At 53.2% G+C, this 15,816-nt stretch overlaps 7 protein-coding genes across 7 annotated transcripts; 4 read left to right on the plus strand and 3 right to left on the minus strand.

Moving 5' to 3' along the window:
• The first annotated feature begins 275 nt into the window (after positions 1-275).
• BDW47DRAFT_9707 (serine hydrolase domain-containing protein) lies at positions 276-2,991 on the plus strand. The gene is made up of 2 exons (XM_024820343.1): positions 276-2,799; positions 2,854-2,991. Exon 1 carries the CDS (start codon positions 505-507, stop codon positions 2,296-2,298), a length of 1,794 nt encoding a protein of 597 aa, XP_024673928.1. The 5' UTR covers positions 276-504; the 3' UTR covers positions 2,299-2,799; positions 2,854-2,991.
• Positions 2,425-2,991, minus strand: BDW47DRAFT_9699 (uncharacterized protein). Its single transcript, XM_024820334.1, has 2 exons — positions 2,854-2,991; positions 2,425-2,776 (listed from the first exon to the last, which is right to left on the minus strand). Exons 1-2 carry the CDS (start codon positions 2,899-2,901, stop codon positions 2,552-2,554), a joined length of 273 nt encoding a protein of 90 aa, XP_024673929.1. The 5' UTR covers positions 2,902-2,991; the 3' UTR covers positions 2,425-2,551.
• Positions 2,992-4,505: 1,514 nt separating this feature from the next.
• BDW47DRAFT_116384 (putative multicopper oxidase) lies at positions 4,506-5,588 on the plus strand (the record flags this gene model as incomplete). Its single annotated transcript, XM_024814924.1, has 1 exon — positions 4,506-5,588. The coding sequence occupies one exon, from the start codon at positions 4,506-4,508 to the stop codon at positions 5,586-5,588; it is 1,083 nt and encodes a 360-aa protein (XP_024673930.1).
• Positions 5,589-5,693: 105 nt separating this feature from the next.
• BDW47DRAFT_9721 (Rcat domain-containing protein) lies at positions 5,694-7,300 on the minus strand. The gene is made up of 2 exons (XM_024820367.1): positions 6,116-7,300; positions 5,694-6,046 (listed from the first exon to the last, which is right to left on the minus strand). The coding sequence occupies exons 1-2, from the start codon at positions 7,189-7,191 to the stop codon at positions 5,800-5,802; spliced, it is 1,323 nt and encodes a 440-aa protein (XP_024673931.1). The 5' UTR covers positions 7,192-7,300; the 3' UTR covers positions 5,694-5,799.
• Positions 7,301-7,382: 82 nt separating this feature from the next.
• BDW47DRAFT_102699 (HET domain protein) lies at positions 7,383-9,756 on the plus strand. The gene is made up of 3 exons (XM_024811916.1): positions 7,383-9,311; positions 9,361-9,516; positions 9,575-9,756. Exons 1-3 carry the CDS (start codon positions 7,731-7,733, stop codon positions 9,707-9,709), a joined length of 1,872 nt encoding a protein of 623 aa, XP_024673932.1. The 5' UTR covers positions 7,383-7,730; the 3' UTR covers positions 9,710-9,756.
• Positions 9,757-12,284: 2,528 nt separating this feature from the next.
• BDW47DRAFT_9758 (PLC-like phosphodiesterase) lies at positions 12,285-14,147 on the plus strand. Its single transcript, XM_024820450.1, has 3 exons — positions 12,285-12,911; positions 12,991-13,596; positions 13,653-14,147. The coding sequence occupies exons 1-3, from the start codon at positions 12,368-12,370 to the stop codon at positions 13,874-13,876; spliced, it is 1,374 nt and encodes a 457-aa protein (XP_024673933.1). The 5' UTR covers positions 12,285-12,367; the 3' UTR covers positions 13,877-14,147.
• A 1-nt stretch (position 14,148) lies between these two features.
• Positions 14,149-15,667, minus strand: BDW47DRAFT_9773 (Zn(II)2Cys6 transcription factor domain-containing protein). The gene is made up of 3 exons (XM_024820483.1): positions 15,515-15,667; positions 14,753-15,456; positions 14,149-14,707 (listed from the first exon to the last, which is right to left on the minus strand). The coding sequence occupies exons 1-3, from the start codon at positions 15,602-15,604 to the stop codon at positions 14,284-14,286; spliced, it is 1,218 nt and encodes a 405-aa protein (XP_024673934.1). The 5' UTR covers positions 15,605-15,667; the 3' UTR covers positions 14,149-14,283.
• Positions 15,668-15,816: the final 149 nt, after the last annotated feature.

Genomic DNA, 15,816 nt, shown 5'->3' on the forward strand with positions numbered 1-15,816 from the left:
TCCTCTCTCCTGCACTTGTCAAGATTGGCGCATAGCAGGCGGATAGGGAATATAATCGTGCGTTGGCAGTCGTTAGTTTACTGGAAGGTTTCGTCACTCACTGCGCGATGTCATGACGATGTTACTATTCAGAGTCAACACTGTGGATGCCCGTTTTGGGCCAGCGCTGCGTATGGCCTGATTGGGTTAGCGTGTCCAGGGGATCGTCCGCTCCATAATATTACGAGGTGGTGATTTGGCCCTAATACTTTGATACCTTCATCTGGGACCTATCATCTCTGTCTGTCTGTATGGGCTGGCTCTGTCAGCTACATCCATATCCACCGGGACCGCCTGCTATGGAGAGACAGCGGTTGATGCACTGCCCCGAGTCTAAAGACGAGGCCCCCAATCGTCTGGGTCAACGAGGAAAAGCTGGAGGAAATGGGTATAAGTAGACCATGGACATCACATTGGAACATGACTCTGCTGTAACCATCCATCTCCTACTGCATTGCGCTCATTATGAAAATTTTCTCCCAAGGTCTCATCGTCCTGTCACTATGTCTTCCAGGCACACTCGCCGACATTCGGGGGCCCGTCTATCCCGCTCCTCGCGAGATAAGCACCAACTCCAGTCGCGTGGCGACCAACTGGGCCGCCCTTACCGCATCCCTGGACAAGACCTTGAATCAGGACGAAAAGTCAGCGAACGCGACCACTAAACGGCTGAAGAACTTGACATTCTCTATGGGCATGTTCTCCCTCCAGGACCCCGACGCCGAGACCCTCCAGTTCCACCACACGGCACCCACCACGCTGAATGGCTCGCTCGGCATCAAGAAAGTCGATGCTGATAGCATCTACCGCATCGCCAGTGTTACCAAACTTTTCACCGTCCTCGCGGGTCTGGTGGAACTGGACGCGCGGGACTGGGAGCGACCGCTGACGGAGATCTTCCCGGCCCTGAAGGACCTCACTCAAAAGAACCAGAGGGCGGCCCAGCCGCTTCATCAGATTCAGTGGGACCAGGTCACTGCTGGGGCCCTTGCGGCCCACATGGGCATCCCTCGTGCAGGCGTGCCCTTTCATCCCGATCTCCTGATGGGCGGCAAAGTCGACCCAGCCACAACTGGCTTTCCCCCACTGAACCTCACGGAGGAACTAGCTCGATATCCCTGCATGCAAAAAGACATTTCTAAGTGTACACCCGAGGAGTACGTCGCGGGGATTGCCACAATTACTCCCGAATTCGCTCCCTGGACAAGCCCCGTCTACTCGAACAATGGCTTCATCCTTCTGGGAGTCGTCATCGCCAAACTGACCGGCAAGTCCATCGACCAGGTGTACCAGGAGAGCATATTCAAGCCCCTGGGTTTGGACTCCACCTTCTCGAGCCCGCCGAAGGATCCGAAACTCATTGCACGGTCGGTCATCCCCGGCGCCGCGGAGGCCGGTTTTGCCATCGACGGCGGCATCTCCAAGTCGTCTGGTGGAATCTTCTCGACGCTGAATGACATGAGAGCCCTCGGTCGGGGTATCCTCAATTCTACACTTCTCGCGCCCGCGCGCACGCGCAAGTGGATGAAGCCGGTCACGCACACGGCCGACCTACGGTACTCGCTGGGGCAGCCATGGGAGATCTACCGCTACGTTCATCCCGACTCCCACGTGGTCACAGACATCTACACCAAACTTGGCGACTCAGGCCCGTACACCGCCATTCTCGTGCTCCTACCGGACTTTGACACGGGGTTCACTATCCTAGGCGGCAGTACTGATGAACCCACGAAGGCGGTCCCCTGGTTGACGGACCTGGTCATCGATGCCGTCGTTCCCGCGTTGTTGGAGCAGGCGGCGGGGGAAGCCCGCGAACGTTTTTCTGGCTCATACCGGTCCACGGTGGACGGGTTGAACTCGTCCGTGACCCTGTCGATCCCCACATCGTCTGAGGGGGCGCCTGGCCTCGCGATCTCGTCGTGGATCAGCAATGGAACTGACATGGTCCCCATTATCTCGGAGTTAGTCGGAGGAAAGGGTGTTCGATTAGTCCCGACGATTGCTCAGTCCGGACCGCCCGCGCAGGTGGCGTTCCGAGCGTACTCCCTCACTGATCCATCCATCGGGAACGGATTGCCCGGACAGCGACTCGTCTCCCAGATGTACGATGTCAATGATTGGGTGGGCACGCTCGATACGACGACCTATGGGGTGGAAGATGTAACGCTCTTCGTCTTTGATGTGGAAACTGAACACGATGGGCGCGCAGATGCCGTGACATTACCGGCTTACCGGGCGAAACTCGCGCGGCAGAAGTAACCATCGACGCTGTTCTATTTTCCTCTAATCTGGTTTAGCTTTCTTTTAGTTCACAGAAAGATAGCTATTAATGTCGTGATTCATTTGGTCTTTTGTCGGGCGGCTGTTATCAATTCATTTCCGTGATAGACCACCCACTTTCCATGGGACCTTCCGCTGCCTATTCACACTATTCACAACAATATACGCATCTCATATAATCACTGTATATACACTTTGTCCGATCACACTTCGTCATACAAGAAAGACCCACTCAACGAGACCCCGTCAACCCCTTCACCCCATCCTTCACGGTCTCCCATCCCGGCAAAGTGTCCGACTCCTTACCGGGCTTGGTCCCCTGGAAGGAATGGTCTTCTGTTTCGCACGTTTGTTGATCTGGTTGGGATTGGAGGCCCGTTGCTTCTCTTGTGCGTTCATCGTAGTGAAGTTCGTCGGACTCCTTCTGGTTATGGAGGTTGGGAAAATCGGAGGAGATCTGCAGCGTTATGTGTGATGAGTATGACCAGTCAGGTTGATTTAGGAATATCGATGATGGGAAGGGCAATGGCTTACTGTAAATCTCGAAGATCCGTCACTTGTGGCTGGGGTTTGATCCGACATATTTAATTATGCGATTAAACTTCACGAAAGGAGGGGATTGAAATATTTATAAAAGAATATCATCAAGGAAGCTTGATAAATATATCAATCATGAACAATTTTCTACTAATATATGTGGTCGATCATCCGACATTTGTAGATGGAGTTGGCTATGTTTGGCCATGACGTAGCCGTGTCTTTGCTGGTTTGTGTCGGTGCTGGCAAACCAGCAACGGGACGTCATAGTGATGCAGCTCGGTGTTCATTTCTAGCGTCAACATATCAATATTAGTATTCAGCTCGCACAATAATCGTCGAAACGCTTTTGGGTGAAGGAAAAAGACAAGTAGTTGTGGATAATTGGTTTTCAACATGTCGAGCCCTAATCAGGTTATATATATGTAGTGTACCTATCAAACGTAAACATCAAAGACAATCATCTTCCACCTTAGGATGGAGATTATCTTAATGGCGAATCCAAAACAATTCTAATTAGATCTAGAATAAGTACATACGGTACAGTAATAAAACCCGTGTAGACTTGACACTGTGATACAATATCACCAGCTCGTCAAAGCCTACCGCCATGCTACTTGAATGCTGACATATGCTAGTCAGTTATAATGATGTAGTAATAGAACAAACCCCAAAAGTATGCGATAAAATTGGATATTCTAGCCAAGATATCTAGAACAGACTCAGTTCTAACATCTGACACCAAGCGTAGGGCTTGCCACTATAAGCATGGGACACTACCGATGAACTGTAAATCATGGTTCCTCGACATTAGGCACATGGCTAGTATATGCCCTAATACCCTGGTCTTTAGCGATTCTGACACTTCATTCAACAGAATCGGTTTATTGGGAGCATGTTCGCAGGCTCACCCTCGACTGAGTAACAACCTTTAGTGTAATCATACCACTGAAATGCACCCATGAGATGAATGGCATAGAGCTACAGCTTGTAATAGAGATCATGTCAGGCAGGCCTTCGAACGTCGGAAATGGGTTCCTGATCCCGAGTCTCGGGATCTGGACCTTCAATTCCACTCCACGAAGCAAACCCCCTTCTGTAATGCAGAAGCTCCGAGGAGAAACACCCCTGGTGCGATTCTTACCCGTGGTTGAACGTCGGGGCATCAGTCTGGCCGCCCAACGGTGACATCACGACGGTCGGTTGCACCTGGTGCGGATGTGGGGTAGTATCGCGGTCCCGGATCGGGAAATTCGCAAGAGACCTTATAAATGCGACGAGTCCTCATTATTTTCCACGACCAGCACGTTCTCCCGTGTGGAATTGATCATCTGTACGATGTGTAATTGACTATCTGCACCATGCGTGTCATAGTCTCACCAATCCGCCACGCTTGGGGACCCTTCCAGCAAGGGGTCGCCCATCGCATGCCCGTCTATTGCCGTGGGCGATCTTGGAATGCGACGACGCGACATTTTCCCCGCTCCGGGCGAGGGGTGTGCATCAGTCGGAGTTTCTTCTCCCCCGGTCCGGCGCAGACGGGGGATAGAATGGCGAGAGAGCACAGTCGATGGAGATACCTCCTCCCTCTGGCGTCATCGGCGATCCTGGCCTGGGCGATATACTCCCGACAGCAAGGCACCGCGTCCATGGAGGGGCTCGTGCCCGGCGTGGACCCCACCCTGGTGCCACGAACGATCGATCCCGAGCACTATCGGGAACCCATTGAGTCAAAAGGTCATCTGGGGGCGGTTGACTTCCCCACGGAGCAAGCCATCTTCACGACCGCGCCAAATGTGCCTCCCCGCATCACGCGTGACCACCCCGTCGTCTTACAAGTTCCGCTCGAGACGACGACAAAGACGATGCAGCTGACGAGTACACACAAGTACGAGATGTGGACGTTCAACGACCGGGTGCCCGGCCCCTTCATTCGCGCGCGCGTCGGCGACGTCCTGGAGCTATCGCTGACCAACCGCGACGAGTCCGGTAACCCGCACAACATCGACTGTCATGCCGTGATGGGACCCGGCGGTGGCTCAGGCGTCACAACCGCATCAGAGGGCGAGACCAAGACGGCGCGGTTCCACCTGGCATACCCCGGGCTGTTCGTCTACCACTGTGCGGCGGCCCCCGTCCCCGTCCACATCGCCAACGGCATGTACGGTCTCATCTACGTGCAGCCCGAGGAGGGGGACCTTCCCTCCGTGGACCGGGAATACTTCATCATGCAAAGTGAATTCTACTGCGAACCGCCCGAGACCATGGACAACGGTCGCCCCTCCCCCGTTGTCGAATTCTCCTACCCAAATGCACTGGATGAGAGTCCCACGGCGGTCGTTTTCAATGGCCACGAGGGTGCCTTGACGATCGAGAACCCCCTAAAGGCCAAGTTGGACGAGACGGTGCGCATCTACTTTGGTAATGCCGGCCCCAACCTGACCAGTTCATTTCATGTCATTGGGAGTAATTTCCACCGACTGTACCGCGATGCCGACGTCCTCAGTCCGCCGGCGCGGTACGTCCAAACTACCAGTGTGCCCTCCGGTGGCGCTACGATCGTCGACATGAAGATGACTGTGCCAGGCACATATACCATTTTAGACCATGCCATCTTCCGCCTGGACAAGGGGGCCGTGGGGTATCTGAATGTGGCAGGGCCGCCACGACCGGATATCTATGAGAGTAGGGAGGCACCGGCGCCGTGCGTCGGATGTAAACTGCACCCTTGAATACGGTAATGACTTTGCATAGCTACTGCACAGTGCATTTCTGTCATCAATCTGTTTGGGTCGCCCTGTGCCCACACACAAAGAACTAGAATAAAACAAGGGGGAATGTCTCGTTGCCAATGCCGCTATCGTAGACGATGCCGGCGACAGCGATTGCACGCCCGCATTCGTAAATTCTTTCATATAGTCGGACCGGTCGTGATTGTGGACCTCATACTCTAAACTCCCCGTGAGTTCCGGTGATGCTCACATCCGACATCTTCGTGGTTGAGCAGATCCTCCAGCACTTGACCACAAGCGCAGATGTGGACGTTCGGAGGCCCCCCAGGGGCCATCTCCTCCACCACCGCCTCCTCAACCATATGATGGCCCGTTCGATGCGTCGTTCGGTGGTCCTGAGATCACAAAAGCACGTTCCCCACACCTGCCCGCAGACGTAGCAAAAATCCCAACCGCATCTGAGGATCCCTAGTGAGTATGGGACACCGGTGGTCATCTGGAAGGCTGCAGTAGGTTTGCTCACTCACCGGCATTGTATATGGTTGCATCCCTGCTGTAGCTCCACCATGGTGTGGCAATGGAAGCACCTTTGCCACTTCGATGAGTTGGCCATGGCGAGCACACGTTGCAGGTTCTTGTCCGTAGGGCAGTCCACACCGGGGTGCTTTAGGGACCGACAGGGGAGATGTGTCTTTTGTTGACAGGCGGGGCAGGTGCCGTGATCATCGTCGATGGCAAAGGGTGGGATGAACTTGGAGCACGTCGGGACCGCACAGTAGATGAGGTCTTTGGCCATGTATTCCAGGGCTCGGTCGCTGAACCCGCACAACTCTTCGTAGTTCAGGACCCGCAACGCCGTGCCTGGGGGAATGATGTGCCCACAGCATCGGGGTGGATACAACTCTTCGTGCTTGATAGTCCTGAGGACCATCTGCCGCGTGCAGTCAAGGCAAAAGCTGTGGCCACAGGCGCTCAAAAGCATGCCACTGGTCTCGAACTGCTCTATGCAAGACACACATTCGGTGACCATGGCGGGCGCCTGCTGGGAAGATGGCCGAGGCGACGGACCTTCGCCGGCGTTGCTTTTTTGTGTCAAATCCAGGCGGTCCGTGAGATCCCCCAATACAACGAACAAACTGTCGTCGGCCACCGGATTGTCAAAGTTTGATTCCTTGGGAGTAGGTACTGGTGCATCACGGGCGACATCATCATCATCATCATCACCATCATCCAGCTTCGTGGCGTACAGGCGATCCTGTTCGGTCACGTCTTCATTGTGGCAGATAGGGGCGAGGATTTTGCCGTCCGTGTCCATCGCATTGCTGATAGCTAGGGTTCGATCCGGACTTGAAATTCCAGTTCTGAGAACATCATCCATCACGGGCGATACTGTGAGCTCCATATCACTAGCCGTTCTGTCCACCTGCTTGCCCTTCTGCCTGTTCTCGGGAGCTATAATATCCTTCAGAAGGCGTCCATGGACTATTTCTGTATCAGGATTGCAGTGCATGATGTGTGATTTTGCAATAGATCCCACGATCCCTCTGACCTGTGAATGTGCGTACGGGGAAGGGTCAACTTGACCGGTAGTTGGAGCTTCCATGTCCGAAATCACATCAGGGAACGGCAAGTTGGATCATCATGACATCGATGTTCATACAGACTTTCCGCATCTCCGCTGGTGGCGTTACCTCCAATTTGACAATATTGACACCCCTAGTGTGTTTAGATAATTCTAGGATATCAGCCTTCCACCTTTATCACAGCCAGATTTATTGCTCGATCAGCCCTAACGTAAAAGAGTTTTTATTTGGATTTTGAACCGGACTAAGTGCGAATATCTACCTTGACCAAATGACTTGACTACCTTCCTATCGAAGTATGCGACGGTTTCAAGCAATTAGCAAACGGATGGCTCAGGGATCCTCGTATTCAGAGGCACCGTGCCCAAATGCCCGTCTAAACCCCAGCGTGATCCTCCTAGCGTGAGAAAAGGGCCAAAAAGAGACTGGCGTCGTAAACTAATAAGGCGCCGAGGATCAACACGAGGTACACGAGGAGCTGAGAAGATATATAAATCCTCGCTTGACCCCGCTAACATCCCAAAAAAAGATATTCTTCCATCTCAGTCACCCTGCAAATATGCGTCTCCTACACTCCAAGACTCTGGACCTCCATGAGTTCCTGGAGGACTCTATCCCTCCATATGCTGTCTTCTCACATCGCTGGCAGGAGGGAGAAGTCCTTCTGCGCGACATCGAATCCGGGACTGCACGGGAAAAGAAAGGCTTTGGCAAAGTCGAGTCGTGCTGTGCCGAGGTGGCGTCGCGAGGCCTGGAATATGTCTGGATCGACACCCTCTGTATCGACAAATCCAGCAGCGCCGAGTTGTCCGAGTCGTTGAACTCCATGTACGAATGGTACCACAAGTCCGCCGTCTGTCTGGCATACCTGGTCGACGTCACCGAGACCTCGGTCACCAGCGACGGAGATTTCCAGCGCAGTGTCTGGTTTACCCGCGGCTGGACCCTACAGGAGCTGCTTGCGCCCGTCGCGGTAGAATTTTTTAACACGGCGTGGAAACCGTTGGGAACCAAGGCGACCTTGAAGACTGAAATATTCGCCATTACCGGAATCCACGAGGACGTGTTGCTCGGTACCGTCCAGCCGCAGTCCTTCAGCGTGGCTCAGCGTATGTCGTGGGCCGCGGGGCGCACGACAACCAAAGTGGAGGATACCGCCTACAGCCTGATCGGACTGTTCGATGTGAATATGCCGATGCTGTACGGCGAGGGTCGAAAGGCATTTATGCGACTCCAGGAGGAGATCATGAAGCAATCAGACGATCAGACGCTCTTCGCCTGGTCAAGCAAAGATGACAACTACCGTGGCCTCCTGGCACGGTCGCCTGCCGACTTTGCAAGTAGTTCGCACTTTATTGTATCCACGGACAAAGTCAACGCGTCTCCGTACTCCATGACCAACATGGGCCTTTCCATCGAGCTGTCCATGGTCCAGTGGGGAATGGAGATCTACCTGGCGGCTCTCGACTGCCAGGACAACGCCCGCCAGCGTTTGGGGATCTACCTCACTCCTCTCCGGGAGCCAAATCAGTATGCCCGAGTCATGCTCGACGAGATCGATCTCCTGCGCTTCTCCTCTAACGGGTCCTCGAGACGGCGGCGGATCTACGTGCGACAGAACATGACAGGAGAGGGCAAACTCCCCTCGCGACTGTACGGTTTCTGGTTGCGCCACATCCCGCCGCCTGATACGGGTCCCAATGCACGGTGGGAATTCACGGCGTGGAACCCTTGGAACGATCGCGACCGGATTATTTCGCTACCACCGGGCGCGTACGGCACGGCGGCCGTCATCCGCTATAGACCCAAGGGAGCCAACGTGGTGAACCTGAAACTGGGGTTCGACGCGGATTTCAACCCAGCCTGCCAGTATGGTGGCCACATTCTGGGTCCGCGAGCGCGAAATGCCCGCGACATCCGCGCATTCGACACCTTGATGTTACCTGACTGGATGGACCCGCCCGCCCTCGAAGGGGTCCATGTGGGAAATCGACTGCGTGGAATCAATGGGGATGATGGTTGGTATCGGGTGGTTGTGCTGGATGAGATCGTGCAGGGAAAACGGATGTGGGTGGTGTACATTGCCTCCGTGGAGGACGCGTATTGGCACCCGGGCCGGCTTTGTGATGGATGCGGGCTAGTGAGTGCTATGATGTCCCTTGTCGGTGCATCCGGACTGATGATCCCAGGAAATTTTTGGCCCACGGTATAGCTGCAAGACGTGCGAGGGTTTCGATTACTGCTCCAACTGCTACCAAGGTGCAGCCGAGACGCATCCGTCGCACAGCTTCAAGGAAGTCCGCCTTGGACAGCACGAAGGCGTGCGATGTGATTACTGTGGAGATGTGAGATGCCATTTCAATCCTTGATTTTCTTTGATCCCAAGCTGACATAAAGGCATAGAGAGTTTATGGTACGCGCCACAAGTGTCGCAAATGTTCAGATTTCGACCTGTGTGGCCAGTGCATTGACATTCCGGGAATCCACGAGCACTGTGAGTTCAAAACAATTGAATCGGCCTATGGGAAGCGCAGATGAATTCGAACTATTATATGAAGAGGTTGATGTAAATTTCCGAATATCTGGAGTGCGTTTCCTTTCGTGTTAGTCTGTTTTGGATTTATGAAGCGTTAGCCCACAACCAACCCTACCTGAAATCCCAAGAGGTGATCAAGTGGATATGCGGTTGTAAAGACCTGAAACCTCGGCGTCCTGGATGAGGATACCATGTAGTTAATGTGGTCGCTGAACACCTGCCAGTGATATATGAAGACCCCCCTGTGCCTCTGTAGGTCAAGCTGTGATATCAGGAAAGAAAAAAATACTTATGCAAGACCAGCGAATAATCCCATCCACACTCTTGATTTGCAGGAAGCGCGGTAGATGATTATCATCCCGGTCCACGGCGTTCCAGAACCTGCTGTCTCGGGTATTCAGTCAGCGCTGACAATGCGATTATTGAATATGGTCAATGGGGGAAGAAACAGACTGGCTGCGAATCCGGTGCCTTCCATTTCCCAACATGTCCATTTTCTGACACCCTGTGCCGACGCACTCTCAGAAATGCCGACCATCTGACCATATCACTAGTCAAGAAAGACCAACTCCGTCAAGTTTCCTTATGTCAAGCTTCCTTTTCTAAAATCCTCAAACACCACTATATATGCCCCAATGTGCGACGCTACCTGCGCATCGCACAATATCAGGTCAACAACATGCGTGACTTCGCCGTAGGAACAGTGGTGTGCTGAACCCACAGGTCTTCGGTGACCCTGACAAGCGGCCAGGATGACTTGATCAAGGACAGTTAGTTCCCATGAAAAAGAAATACCACTATAGAAGGTGTTATGACACTTTTGCGCTCTGTGAGTAATCTCATTAACTCATACTGTGACAGTCCAAAACCAGTGAGGACAGCACCTGGGTAGATGAGGCCAACTTCTGGCAACCGGCACAATATCCTTGCCCCGGCGTGTATACCCTCGCCATCTGCAACAAAGCCCGTGCCATGCGTGCCAACCTCCAGCCACCCCTAACACTGAATCACATCGCCTCTCTCCGCTCTGACACGGAGACATACCCGACAACGAACACCATCGGCTGGTATCACTTCAGCTACTGCTGCAAAACATGAAACAGCAGCATTGTGCTCAGGCTGGATATATCTGATATCGTCAACATGTTATCTGCCCGAGGACTTCCAGGTATTGATCTCCGTAGACGACCGCCCGTCCCCGGCGAGTCACTGCCATAACAGTGAACGGCATTTTGGTCAGGCTGGATATGTATCTTCGACAATAGAATGGGGACATGTTGAACCGCGGCAGCACTAGGTTTGGTCTAAATGGCAGTTTCCCCAGTCGATTATGAACATTGTCTTCTGTTGTATTTAGTTATTTCTGTCGTGTTTTGTCGTCGGGACACCTCCACTCTATTCCTTCGATGTTTTTGCGTGATTCTTCTCAAGTCATGGTCGAGAACGATCAGTGTAGATATCGTTGATCTGGAAATCCAACAGCGTCGGTGAACCGTGTGGCAAATTGGTTGTCTTGGCAGTCGTGGGTCCTCATGTTCCAGGCTAACTGGTCCCAGGCTGAGCCATTGCTAGATTTATATATATTTGGAAAAAGAATTGCCACATCACACTCTTGCGCCCTGTGAATAACCTCATAAACTGATATTGCGACAAATATATATTGAGATTGTCAATGCAGCCCGATATTCAGATCCCCAGCCTCCACACTGTACACTCGTGGTTTGTAGAGACGGACAATATTGATGGGACAGCTTTAATAGACCATGGTTGACGAGATCAGTCGACACCCCTGATCCAGAGGGTTAGGCTACCGGATTCTTTCCATTTCAATGGGGAATCAACAGGTATTGGACAGGATCCGCCGTCGCGACTCCACTGGGAAGGCACAGACACCACATTTAATCAGCCAGCCAACCAAAAGACAAACGATTGTACCACAAAACGCATTGAAATACATGTCGTCCAACGCTGACAACAAGACGAGGAAAGACCACAACCGTCCAGGTTGTTTGACGGTGGGTCTTGTCACGGTCGCAACCATTCGCTGACAAGACAGGTGAAAACTCAACATTAGTGGCAAAAAAATACATCTCTAGTGGAACATCAAACTAGTGAGTCGCGCAGGACACGGCAGTGGACCACAGAACCCATGGCTCATCTGGGTGGAGGTTATTTTTGGTCTCTTGCGCCACTAGTTTAGGTCGTGATGGAGACGGAATGAACCGATTCGGATATCGCACCCTAATGATAATCCTGTTGAACGCATCTGGTTTGATTTCCTGGACCAAGGGATCAATTACATACGCTCTCCTCTCCCATTTCCGTATGAAGGATCACAGATTACTCGTGGGAGTCGCGGCCGTAAGAATCGAGTCGAATGATCGACGCCAAGGACGCGCTATCGCGAGGCTAGACTGGCCAACAACCGACCCGGGATCCACGTCAATAATGGTAAGACAGAAGCCATCTGACCCTGGTCGAATCGATGGATGAATTGGCCGTTCGGTCATCGCGATCCATCCGGGTTGGCGCCCCCCCCCACACACGCCCCTCCACGCCTTATTTATCTCCTTTTTCCCACGCTCAGCCCTATCTCCTCAGCTTTGGTTTCTGGTTTGTCTTCTCTGCACCATCTCATCCTCTAGTCGCACAGTGCCATCATGCGACTTGACGGGCTCCTCGTTCGCTGCTTAGCATTCGCAGTGGTGGGGGTGTTGTGCGCCGACGAAACCACAGAAGAGACCAAGGATTTCACCCCCAGCATCATCTCCACCGGGGAAGCCAGCGTGCCGACAGGACCCTATATCTCTTACCAGACCACCAGCACGCTCGACGATGATATCAACGACAATCATCCCGATGCAACCTCGACTACAACCGGCTCGCTGCTGCCCACGGGCACCCCCGGCAATGCCAGCATGTCCGTCGTGAGCACCAACTCCGATTCCATGACCGTCCTCGAGGGCGGCCACCACACCACCACCCTCGTCAATGGCACTGCCACCAGCTCGTCAACTCCCACGCCCTCTTCGTCACCCGTGGTCAACACGCAGCCCTGCAATGGCTATGTTGAGTTCTGCGACCGCGCATATTCCAACATCACCAATATCGTCGCCCACAACAGCCCCTTTGTCCGGCCTGGAAACATTGCGTCGAACCAGGCGTTGGACTTGGAAGATCAATTGAGTGATGGGATTCGCACCAGTACGTTTCTTAACTCATATATACATATGTGGGCGTGTGCGGAATTTAAATAAGTGCTAATGTTCATCACTCGCCGCAGTTCAATTCCAGACCCATCTCATCAACGGAACGCTATACCTCTGCCACACGAATTGCGACCTGCTCAACGTCGGTACACTCGAAGACTACCTGGCGCGCGTGAACCGCTGGATGCGGAGAAACCCCTACGAGGTCATCACGATCTTCATGGGCAACTTCGACCTTGTCAATCCGGCCAACTTCACTGGCCCCATCGAACGTTCCGGGCTCATGGACCTGGTCTGGACGCCGCCCAAGGTCCCCATGGGCCTGGACGACTGGCCTACCCTCGCCTCCATGATCCTTTCCAACAAGCGCGCCATCTTCACCCTCGATTACGGCACCAACCAGACCGCGTTCCCTTGGTTGATGGATCAGTTCTCCCAGGTCTGGGAGACCCCCTTCTCCCCCACCCACGAGGACTTCCCTTGTACCGTCCAGCGGCCTCCTGGTTTGCCGCCCAAGGAAATTGCCAACCGCATGTACATGGCCAACCACAATCTCAACTTGCGGGTCGACCTAGGCCTGACGGATGCGGAGATTCTGGTTCCCAACATGGCCTATTTGGTCGATACAAACGGCGTCAGCGGATATGGTAGCCTGGGGTCGATGGCGGAAAACTGTACCGGTATGTAACCTATTCGCTCAATCCCTCGGCCCATGCCCCCCCGCTAATCTGCTTAGGTAAATGGGGTCGTCCGCCAAATTTCCTGCTGGTCGACTACTACAACTACGGGAAACCCAACGGATCGGTGTTCGAGGTCGCGGCCCAGATGAACAACGTCACCTATAAGGGGAACTGCTGCGGCAAGTCCTCCGACGCGACGACGTCGGTCCCTCAGGGGCTGGGGCTGGGCTCCCTCATGCTGGTCGGGGGGTTCGCGCACCTTCTGACCCTGGTGTTTTAGGACTCTCGGCTGGTCTGGAGTTTGCATCATTTCGCTTCCAATACATCTAATCATCCCTTCTTATTGTACATGCCAAACGTCATGGATATTCTCTGTTGATAGCGCCCTGTGCTCTGTATCTTATTTACATATTAATCATTATTTGCGACATTTCATTCGGATAACTTGGCCGCAGACGGAACAATGCTCTTCGCGAAGTTGTGATTGCCAAGGGGCGTATATCAAACCCTTCAACAGGGGACTAGGAGACAGCAGCATAATAAAAACGAGAAATACTCATTACCTAGGCTTTATGTCGAACCTCGAAGAATGAGAACAAACTAGCCCCCAAGCAAATACCTTGCGCCAGAAGATGCTAATTGTATATACAACCTTATATAAACCATTCTGTACTCCCCCGCGGAGTATCAAATGTCAGGTGTGCGATGCGAGCAGAAACGTCTGGGCCAGTCCAGCAAACCCGCGTACTCTGAAGGAATGGTGGCCAATGTCGCATGCAACAGAGCATCCACTCGCTTCTCCACGAACCAAAAGTGCCGGAACAAGTGCAATTGGGTACTGTAGTAGCCTAGGAGAACGATCGCCAGGGGGTCCCTTCCCTCAATCAAACCGAGGAAGTCTTCCAGAACGGAGATCGGCCAGCAAAAGATCATGCCGCATTCCATGGGTGTCTCGGCATGCTCGATGAGCCGGCAGCTCTGCTCGAACTGATATATGGCCTGGTTGTAGACATATCGGGTCGACTCACTGAGTGTCTCCGAGGCGAGCTTGGATCTCAGACGACAGAGCTGGTCGCCTAGACCGGCAAACAACCGGAACCCCATGCCCTTTCTGTCACCAATTAGATCGGAGTGTTGACCGTTGAAGATGACTTACGGGATCTCATGTGCTTCCAGCATGTAATCGGGGGACAGTAGTGGATTGAGCGGAGAGTTGCGGACTACGCCTAAGAAATCTTTGAGGGCCAAGATGCCGCGGCACAGTTTGAACAGTTCATAGGCATTGTCCAGCGGCCGGACGGACTCCACCTCCGCAGGAACCGCGCAAATCCACACCATGATGATACTTGAAAAGGAGAAGAGAGCACAGCTGTTCTCTGCGGTTGGGGATTGCAGAATCTTTCGAAAGCTCTGGAGACCCAGTGCCATATGGAAGGTAGACCGCGTGTGATAATGACTATATCGCTCGGGTTTGACAACCGTGAGATGCATCGCGGCCAGGGAGAGGATCCCATGCATGAGAAACTCATAAGAGTACGCGATCCTCGGGATCTCCGCGACCCAGACATTGCGGACGGCGTCTTTTTGGGACATGGTGTGCCCCGTGGCGATCGAATAGTGGTGCATCAGTTCAAAGTCCTGCCCATCCCACTCGCGAGGCAAAAAGAAGCCACTCCGAATCCTGTCCTGGAACGTACTCAAGGTATCATCCAGGTCGGAAGGCGCGGGCTCGGAGGGTGTGGCGAATGGAGCACCTTCCTTGGTCTTATTTCTAGCTTGCGCCGAGGGCGAACAATGTAGATTGTAGACACAGACAAGATGACGTCTGGTGCAGTTCGTGCATGGATCAGCTTCATCACACTACAAGAATGTTAACCGGAGCTACCAGGTACCAATGTAGAAGGGTCGTATAACTGACCTTAACTCGCCGGCGCTTACATTGATCGCACCCGTTGCGAGATTTTGTATGGGATCTTCGAGAAGACATCAACCACACCAATGGTGTCATGCGAGTTTATTAATTAGTGGAAAAACCAGGGGCAATGCGAGATCAACGATCGTGAGAGACGCCAAGGAGTAGAGAATGCGAATGCGAATACGGACAGATAAGACATCACACTGGAGTGCTCCTTTAATAGACCAGCCCACTTGGCCATTGACGTTGGACTGTGGATCCACCCGGTGTGTTTGTATGGCCCAACGCGTCGGGCGATTGATGGT

This window comes from Aspergillus candidus (genome assembly GCF_002847045.1).
Source record: "Aspergillus candidus strain CBS 102.13 unplaced genomic scaffold BDW47scaffold_11, whole genome shotgun sequence".
Lineage (NCBI taxonomy): Eukaryota > Fungi > Ascomycota > Eurotiomycetes > Eurotiales > Aspergillaceae > Aspergillus > Aspergillus candidus.